The sequence below is a fragment of the Spinacia oleracea genome, chromosome 4, assembly GCF_020520425.1.
Source record: "Spinacia oleracea cultivar Varoflay chromosome 4, BTI_SOV_V1, whole genome shotgun sequence".
Lineage (NCBI taxonomy): Eukaryota > Viridiplantae > Streptophyta > Magnoliopsida > Caryophyllales > Amaranthaceae > Spinacia > Spinacia oleracea.
The window spans coordinates 1,125,926-1,136,335 of record NC_079490.1 but is presented as its reverse complement, the minus strand read 5'-3'; the positions used below and the strand labels follow the sequence as shown (position 1 = coordinate 1,136,335).

The 10,410-nt window shown below is 35.1% G+C and overlaps 1 protein-coding gene across 1 annotated transcript; it reads left to right on the top strand.

Moving 5' to 3' along the window:
* The first annotated feature begins 147 nt into the window (after positions 1 to 147).
* On the top strand, positions 148 to 3,812 carry LOC110802069 (nucleolar GTP-binding protein 1-like). Its single transcript, XM_022007493.2, has 2 exons — positions 148 to 323; positions 1,618 to 3,812. Exon 2 carries the CDS (start codon positions 1,639 to 1,641, stop codon positions 3,670 to 3,672), a length of 2,034 nt encoding a protein of 677 aa, XP_021863185.1. The 5' UTR covers positions 148 to 323; positions 1,618 to 1,638; the 3' UTR covers positions 3,673 to 3,812.
* The last annotated feature ends 6,598 nt before the right edge of the window (positions 3,813 to 10,410 follow it).

Sequence of the window (10,410 nt, the reverse complement as noted above, 5' to 3'; positions counted from 1 at the left end):
TAATCAGTCCGATCCGAGGTCTCCGATTAGGTAACCAGTCCGGTCTAAGGCTGATCTGAATCATTTTTCCGTTCCCGATCGATTTTTGTACAACTTTTTTTAGACCCCTAATTACTTAATTAAGATTATTAGACCCCTAATTACTTAATTAGGAGTAAGGTTGTTTTAATTGAATTTTGGAGAATTAGGAAACAACAAAACTCCTTCTCAACTTAAAACCCTAACTCCTCTCCTCAAACAGAACCATCATCTTCTACTCTTCGGCGCCTCTGTCAACCACCGCTCCTTCTCCGCCGCTGCTATTCTCGGTTTCGATAACATTGGTATGGCTTCTTTTCCTTTCTACTTCCTTCAATTTTCTGTTTTGTATCGATTTTTTTGTTGAATCTTTCTGTCGATTTTATCTGTATTTATAAATCCAATAAGTTTTTATTTTGATTTGGGGACGGTGGATTTTTCCTGATATAATGTTGGAAAATGATGAAATATTGTTGGTGGCTTTCTTTTGGTGTTGTTTTCATGTCGATTTAGTCTATTCCCACTTTGTTATTGTATTTGAAAATCATGTTATCATTTCCAATGTTGGTTTAGCTCAGTGATTTATGATCTGTGTATTGAAATGGGTTTTAAATTGGCCGTGTTCCGGTTGAGGGGTTTCAATCAGTATAACATTCTAATTGTCAGGTCTAGTAGTATAATCTGAGCTATAAATTAATAGTTTGCGATAAAGCTCTAATCTGAGTTTTTCTCAATGCGAAGTTTGTGTTTGCTAGAGTTTGATAGTAGAAATCCGAGCTATAAAACTAATAATTTGCATATTAAAGCTCTAATTTGAGTTTTTCTCAATGTGAAGTTTGTGTTTGCTAGAGTTTGATGGTAGAAATCTGAGCTATAAAACTAATAATTTGCGTGTTAAAGCTCTAATCTGAGTTTTTCTCAATGTGAAGTTTGTGTTTGCTAGAGTTTGATAGTAGAAATCTGAGCTATAAAACTAATAATTTGCGTATTAAAGCTCTAATCTGAGTTTTTCTCAATGCGAAGTTTGTGTTTGCTAGAGTTTGATAGTAGAAATCTGAGCTATAAAACTAATAATTTGCGTATTAAAGCTCTAATCTGAGTTTTCCTCAATGTGAAATTTGTGTTTGCTAGAGTTTGATAGTAGATATTTTGCTCAAGTAAGGTTTTTCTTTGTACAAATCCATTATCATCTTGCCGTGGCCTTGTTATTGTTTCCATGGTTTACTTAATTGCATTCCAGTGTCCTTTATTTGTCATTAGCAGCGTTACCTAATTCTCTAATCACCGCACGAATCGCGAACCAAATAAACGAATTATAACATGAAAATGGTCTAATGTAGCAAATTGGTCTAATGTAGCAAATTATGTAGCGAATTGTGTACCCTTATCCAATCTCATACTTGCGAATCAGGTAACAGTGGTCAATAGTAGTGTGGAGGGTAAGAATATTTTTTATGTGAACCTTGTTGTGCTACCCCAAGTGAAATCCATTATTTGAATTTTCGTTCTTACGCTCTGTTTATTATCCTTTTCTATAGAGAACTTCTTTCTTTTAAAAGTTTTCAACATTTGATTGTGTTTATCTTTCTTCTTCTTCAGGTTGATCAATAACCTGTAACAATGGTGCAGTATAACCTCAAGAAAATTACGGTTGTTCCCAATGGGAAAGAAATGATAGACATTGTTCTATCTCGAACACAACGACAAACCCCAACAGTTGTCCACAAAGGTTATGCAATTTCTCGTCTTAGACAGTTTTACATGAGGAAAGTCAAATACACGCAACAGAATTTTCATGAAAAACTTTCTGCCATTATTGATGAGTTCCCTAGGCTCGATGATATCCACCCTTTTTATGGAGATCTCCTCCATGTTCTTTACAACAAGGATCACTACAAGCTTGCGCTTGGACAAGTGAATACTGCTAGAAACTTGATTTCAAAAATCTCGAAGGATTATGTTAAGCTGTTGAAGTATGGTGATTCACTCTACAGATGTAAGTGTCTTAAAGTTGCTGCTCTTGGTCGAATGTGCACAGTATTGAAGCGAATCAGTCCTAGTTTGGCTTATCTTGAGCAAGTTAGGCAGCATATGGCAAGGTTGCCTTCCATTGACCCAAACACAAGAACAATTTTAATTTGTGGTTACCCCAATGTGGGTAAGAGTTCGTTTATGAACAAGATTACTAGGGCTGATGTAGATGTGCAGCCTTATGCATTTACAACAAAGTCTCTCTTTGTGGGTCATACAGATTACAAGTATTTGAGGTATCAAGTGATAGATACCCCTGGGATTCTGGACCGACCATTTGAAGATAGGAATATTATTGAGATGTGCAGTATCACTGCTCTTGCACATCTTCGAGCTGCAATCCTCTTCTTTTTAGACATCTCTGGATCATGTGGATATACCATTGCCCAACAAGCTGCTCTCTTTCACAGTATCAAATCTCTTTTCATGAATAAGCCATTGATCATAGTGTGTAATAAGACAGATTTGCTGGCATTTGATAATATTCCCGAGGAAGACAAGAAGCTTGTAATGGACATGAAAGCGGAAGCTCTGAAAACAGTGATTGGTCAAGGAGGTGAGGCAACTAATGAAGAGGAGGGAGTTCTTCTAACCATGAGTACTCTTACGGAAGAAGGGGTTATGGCAGTGAAGAATGCAGCTTGTGATAGATTGTTAGATCAGAGGGTTGAGTTGAAGATGAAGTCTAAGAAGATAAATGACTGTTTGAACCGTTTTCATGTAGCGATGCCAAAGCCCCGAGACCAGAAGGAAAGACCAGCTTGCATACCTCAAGGTGTCCTAGAAGCCAAGGCGAAGGAAGCAGCGGAAAAGGCAGAGAAAGAACATAGAATAACTGAAAGGCAGTTGGAGGATGAGAATGGTGGTGCTGGTGTATACTCTGCTAGCTTGAAGAAGCATTATATATTGGCAAACGATGAATGGAAAGAGGACATTATGCCAGAATTTCTTGATGGGCACAATGTTTATGACTTTGTTGATCCTGATATTCTGCATAGGCTTGAAGAGTTGGAGAGAGAAGAAGGCCTTCGTCTTGCTGACGAGGCGGAGGAAGACTTTGAGATGGATGGTGAGGAATTAACAGTGGAAGAGAAAGAGGCACTTGCAGAAATTAGGAGAAAGAAAAGCATCCTTATACAAGAACACAGGTTGAAGAAGAGCACTGCTGGTAGCAGAGCTGTTGTGCCGAGGAAGTTTGATAAGGATAGGAAGTTTACGACTGAGAGAATGGGTAGGCAGTTAACGAAAATCGGGATCGATCCTTCTGCAGCTATATTGAGAGCTCGTAGCAAGTCAAGGGGTCAGAAAAGACAGAGGTCACCTGAAGTTGGAGGAGAAGGTGATGTCATGGATATGGATGTTGAGCAACCCAACAACAAGAAGTTGCGTGCTTTGTCTCGTCCCAGGTCTAGATCGTTGTCAAGGCCACCAGGTGAAGTTGTTCCAGGAGAAGGATTTAAGGACTCAATCCAGAAGGTTAAAGCTATTAATCTTGCCAAGAAATCTTCCAAGAAAAGGAACAAGAATGCACACAAGGGAGAAGGCGATAGAGTTATTCCTAATCTCAAACCTAAACATCTTTACTCTGGGAAGCGAGGAATTGGAAAAACTGATCGCCGTTAAGCCATATCTGGTACTTTTTGTTTTTTTTACTTGTATTTCTGTTATTTGTTCGGATTATTTTCGTTTGATTACTACATGAATTACAACATGAATTATAATTGGGTTCTCAATTTTGCCAAAAATCACCATTTGGGACCTCATCTACCTTCTCCGATCAAAGTTAACTATTGTGAAACTTGGAATAAGTATTTTATTTTACAAAAAAATACAGAAGTACGGAAACTTGCCAAAGGTGATGCATTGACGATTTTGTTTTTGTTTAATTACGAGGTAGGTAACAAAATGATTGGTACTATTTAGCTTGTATTTTGGCTTGATGAGGTTGTAGAAGCTTAAAATGTTAAAATTGGAGCAGATTTCTTGGTCTATTGAGTAATGACTGTAATCAATCACTCTTGTATTCCCAATTTCAGTTCCCTTTGAGGCTTTGATTGATATACACTGATAGTAGATTACAAAATTGGATATACTATCCGTGTCATAAGGGTTGAGGTCCAGTATTGGTAATCAAACTTCTTTGGATTTATCTAGGCTTCTAGCACTTGCTCCTGTGGCTAGTTCCTCATATCGAGTCCATTCTAGTAACTCATATACACAGTTTATGAGGCAGTACTGCAGTAGTATATAGTTCATTTCTTTGGTTCTTGCCTCATTTGCATTATAGTGACAAGGGGTTTGACATGATTGTTTGTTGAGAATAGAAATACTATGACGAATATTTTAGCTTTCATTCTATCTTGTTAGGTACTCCCTCCGTCCCGGAATACTTGCACCGCCTTCCTTATAATGCCGTCCCGGATTACTTGCACCGTTTCTATAAATGGTATATTTTTATTAATATTATACTTACCCATGGACCCACCTATATATCTACTCCCTAAAAATATATATTAAAAAGTGAGTCATTTTCCATTATCTCCTCAAAAAGTTGACACATTTTCCACTATCAATATTAAAAAAATACCTCACTATCAACTACCATCTAATTAAATAAGAAGTCAATTACATTGCATTGGTTCTTGCCTCATTTGCATTATAGTGACAAGGGGTTTGACATGATCGTTTGTTGAGGATAGAAATACTATGAAGAACATTTTAGCTTTCATTCTATCTTGTTAGGTATGTTGGTGGTAGATATTAGATTTGTACATAAAAAAGAGGAAATCATAAAAAGAAAAGAAACACCAATGAATTAATTACATAGATGAAGAATGATTCAATAGGTTCTATCCTCATTACCTTGGCACAATGTAATGTGCACTTTTCTGACCACTTGTATGAACAGATATTCACACAAGGTTGTTTTTTTGTTGGGGGCGAGGGCCTATAAAGAACTTTCATAACACTGCCTGATAATATATGTTCGTGTCTCTAGACACCTCATAACCTTTACACTGTTTGAATTAGGGTGTGTTTGGATTGTTGATAATGCTGCCTGCTTTAATGAAGTAATAGGGAGACGAACTAATAAGAACAATGGTGAGTGAAGGTAAAAGAAATGTAGTGGTGGTGTGAGGAACTGAGGACATAGGAGGGAGGATACAGATAACTAAAATTTCCCCCCAAATATCCTAATTTTTCACTCACCTTTCTGTATAATTTGTTGTTTATTATCCCGTTAATGCATTGGTTATTGTATTATCTCTGCGAGCTGCTGCTTCAGAGGCTGTAGTTGAAATCTTTGGTATTCACCAACATTGCACTGAAATAGACGAATTCTATATGCACGTGTTTCTCATAGCTTTTGAACTATGTTTCTTATCTCCCTGTAAATCAGGGGCGGAATTATGTTGAAAATTCTTTCTAATTTGTAGCTTAAGATCTGAATTTTAGGAATCTGGATTATGGTCTATCAACCATCTTGCTGTTATAAAGATAAATTTAGTGGTACAGTTTGCTGTTAGTGACTTAGTGGGTTAATTTGATGTCTGATAGTGAAATTTGTTTGGTGCTTCTGCTGGTAGCTGTCAGAAAGATGAATGTAGGATATTATTTATATCAGTTGATTGAAATTTATTTTTCGGTTATTAGAGAAGGTCATATAGTTTGAGAGATTAGCAAGTTACTGATTAGGTCCAAATGTCTAATTAGTAATTATACAATATCAGTGGAAACCTGTTTTGTGCTGCTCAAAGGTACTCTGACAATTAAGCATGATTGTCAGTTTGATAATCAGGCTGCTGCTCAGAATGCTATAGCTGTTGTTGACTTGTGCTGAGTTACCATAGTTGACTTGTGCTTATAAACCGCTGTCGAGTTACCACAGTTGACTTCCGTTGACTTTTTATGATTTTATCCAAGGATTAGTAAGCACGGTTTGTGAATGAAGTCTGAGACACCTGAACATAAAGATGGCCGTGGGTCGGGCTGGAAAGTTCAAGACAGGCCCCGTAGGCTTTTGTGCCGGGTGTCGGGTTGTTGTGGCTAATCTTATTTGTACTTTGTCGTGCCGTGCTTTTTTCCCAAAAAAATCGGCCCAGGCCCGACCCACGACTTATACAACGTACTTCATACGAGTATTGTTGTTGGTGGATTCTTAACCAACATTGCCAATCGGCTTGACGATATTACTAATTTCATCAATTAGTAAAACCCGACGATATATGTTACAACAAATAGTGTCCAACATGTGTATGCACGTACCTTGTGCGTAGTACAACCAATTAAGGTTAATTATTTGCTCATTTGGAGCCTTTTAAGTGAGCAAAGTAATAAACTTTGTTAGGGCTAAGGTTCAAAAACCCTCTAACTTGAAACTTTCTTGTATCGCAACGTTTGTATCACAGCGGGTGTGCAGTGATAGCACATTTTCTCGTGCTCTGCTCACGTAAAGGTATGCCAAAATCAATCACCAATGGCGGATTTTCCTTATGACTTTGGTGGTTCTATCCCCCTCTCGGCAAAAAATTTCACAGTGGGTAAAATTTGCGTGTAATTGCATAAATAAACATATTTTATTGCCTAATTTTTCTACAGATCACATCGTAAAACTGTACAAGATCAGCCATGTTGTTATTTACAATTTGACGATTCGTTACATCCATATGGGTAAAAGGTTGTGCTAACTTACTATTTCAAGTACAATATGTTATTTTAAGACTTACCTAAAAAAACATATGACGGGGCAACACGTTTTTACCCTAATTGTATGAATAACAAGCTAGATGAAATTGTCAATTATGCAAACTAGCTACTTTTCCTACCTTAAAGTTTATGACTTTTATTTATAGTCCTCTAACATAAAAAGACTTGGACACTTGGTTCATTTTCCACCTTAAAGCTAGCTAAGTAAGGTTGATTTGGTCATTGGTTGGTTTACAAAAGTTTGAAATTAAATAAAGACTTTTCATTTTGCTTCATTTGGTTTGGTCTTCTATTCCCATGTGAAGTATAGTAAGTAAGATTTGCTTAACGATCTTTCCTTTTTCCATTTAAGGAAAAGAAAAGAATTGGGTTTTAGTTTGATTTTCTATGATTACTTCTTGTTTACTAATTACCTATTCAAATTTCTTATCTCCCAAATTAAGTTGGCGATTCAGTTTGAGGGCGGAGAGGCTAATATCTGATATGTATTTCAAGATTCTTATCACCTCACTAAACGACAAAATAGGGATAAGACAAACATTAATACATGTGCCATTTTTCAAAGAACACATGCCTTTTTTCAAAAAATGGCTGCCAGTTTTCAAAGAACAGATACCATTTTTTAAAAACAGATGCTATTTTGGAAAAATGGATGCCATTTTTCAAAAATCGATGCTATTTTGGAAAAATGGATGCCATTTTTCAAAAACCGATGCCATTTGCAAAAAAAATGATTTTGTCCCTTAGGGTTTGTCTTTAACCTAAAAATAAGATTTCTAATTTTTTTTGAATTAAAAAAATCGAGTGCCACATAGACATTCTTATCAATTAATTACTAACATCACGCAAATACAATTTTATCTAAATCAAACACTCAAATAATGAAAAAATAATTCTAAAATGAAATAATTTAATAGAATCCGTGCATCTCACAAGCTAAAATCTAGTATTCTATTAAAATTCGCCCTTGTATAAAAGGTGCTATAACATCCGTATGACAATAACCACTAACAAATTTGGTAAAGCTCCCTATAAATCCCTCTTTTACAAGTTATTTTGACCCAATTATGATCCAATGACATGTAGCCGACTCATATTGGAGTGAAACGTTGTAAACAAGGTAATTAATTTAGAGTCCTTGCTAATGAAGAAATTTAATTCGAATTATGGTTGAATACTTGAACGATAGATAAATTTGAGGGAAACGTCGTACCAAGAGATATTACCAATTTTTAGGAAAGACCGTCTAACGGTTAGACCACTTTGTTGTCACCTAATGAAATTGATTAGTTAAGCACTGAACCAATTAGTTAAACAATGAAACTGATTAGTTAAGCAATGAGATCAATTAGTTAAGATTTTATGAGTTTTAGTTAATAATAAGTTTGTTCAAAAATAATAACTAATTTGACTCATAAATTGAACTATTTGTCTTTATACCTTAACTATTTTGTTATTCAATTAGTTATGATTTTATTATTTTTAGTTATGTTTTACACTAGTTTAGTTAGTATAAAAAAGGCGATCTAACAGTTAGGCGGTCTTACACAAAAGCTTTTGGGTAGATATAATGATAGAATAGGCGACTTATCTAGCTACTAGGAATTACTATGTCCTTGTCAAAGAAATTTCTTCTTGTAGATAAAATCATACGAATTATTGTTGTTTAGCTAGGAATATTATGAAGTGAATTCAAATAAAGCGGATTTAATTTATTTTCGGCAATAACTTCGAAAACAAGGTAGGAATTAGGCCATGTTTTGTTCACCTTATTTTCACTTATTTCAGGAAAAATAAGTTCAGATAAGTTCAGTTAAAAAAAAAATAAGGGTTGACCAAGTATAATTTATAACTAAAATAAATTTTGATAAATTCAGATAAGTTCAGAAAAAATAAGTGAAAATCAGGTGAATAAAACGCAACCTTAATCCTTGCTAATGAACAAATTTGAACGAATTACTTACGTAGTTGAATGGTACGTAGTTAAATAAAGATAAGGAACTCGACCCTATTACGATACGATGACATGTCGCCCGCTCATTGGCAAGCAACGTTTCCAACAAGGTACTAGGCCATAGTAGTAGGTCATCCTTAATTAGCTTAATTGCTAATGAACAAATATGAATGTATGGTACGTAGTTGTAGTTGTAGTTGAATGATGGATAAAGCTCAGAAACGTTGTACATACCAAATAGCTATAAAGATAAAATAGAAGTCCTCAAAGAAATTTCTTCTATAATTATTTGTATCAAATAGTACCTTCTAATGGAAGGTTGACTATCTTTAGAAATGGTAAACCATAAACTTAATTGCCTCTAGCTAATTCGTACAAAATTATACATCCACACACACCACCCACATATGGGAAGCACGGATACGCCATTTGTCTGTCGTGTCCTGTCCGTCACGTATTGGACACTGATACGTCTTGGATACGCGAAAATATGTGTCCAACACGCGATATCACGTGCCTGATTTTTTTTTTTTTGAAAAATCAGGACACGAGAAACATAGTTGGATACACGATGGACACATCTTGGACACATATTTCAATATTAATTAATATTTCTGGTTACTATTTCTTTTACACAATTTTTTCGAAGGTCTCCTGAGTCCTGAGGAATCAACAACCTTCATAAACATAGTAGACCAGATTCACAAGCCGCCATGACATTAATTAAGGTTTCCATCCATCATGTGAATTTGATCTTATGTTTATGAAGGCTTGGTGTTCATTCACAATAATCTCGGTCTACTTAATTTCTAGGAGGAGTGGAAGTTATTACAAGGGAAGAACAAAATGTGGGATGTAAGAGGAGATGATTACCGTGTCATTATCATGTCATTTTGGGTAGAATAGTTCTATTTTCTTATTTGAATGTCATTTTACTTTTTGCATATTATTTTATTAATGATTTTTTTGATATATTATATTATTTTAATAATATTATTTTTCGTGTCCCGTGTCCGTCATTTTTAAGATGGCGTATCCCCGTACCCGTATTGTGTTCGTGTTCGTATCCGTTTTGGTGCAACCTAGGCCCACATGAGTTTTTTTCAGTTCAAACACATGCATCATTGTCAGTTTTCATTTTTTGTTAAACCATAAGTTTAATTAGGGTCCGTTCGATGATATCACTGTCAGTTTTCAGTTTTTGCATAGAAAATCATCCATGCACACCTACATGCAAAAGTTTTTCCAGTTTAAACGGGTATATATATCACTGTCAGTTTTCAGTTTTTGCATAGAATTTATCCATGCACACCTACATGCAAAAACAATCATTAATTAAAAAAAAAATCAATCATACCTATCTGTGAAATCATGTAAAAGCAATCATGTAAAAGCAATCATGTTTATTTTGAAAGCTGGCCACGAAATCTAAAAATTGCCTTTAATTTTCTAAAAATCTAAAAACTGAAAACAAAAATTGATATCGGCGGAGAACATTATCCACACACCACTTGCAAAACATTTTTGTGCCAGTTCATAGGCGTTTATTTTCTTGCAAATTTGGTTAGAAAAGTTGAAAGAGAAAACAAGAAAAGTCCAATTCGAAATTAATTGTACAATTATACCAAATTAGTGAATTACCAATAACTTTTATACTCAATTGGAAGACTTTTATTTCCATAAATAACATTTATATCAAT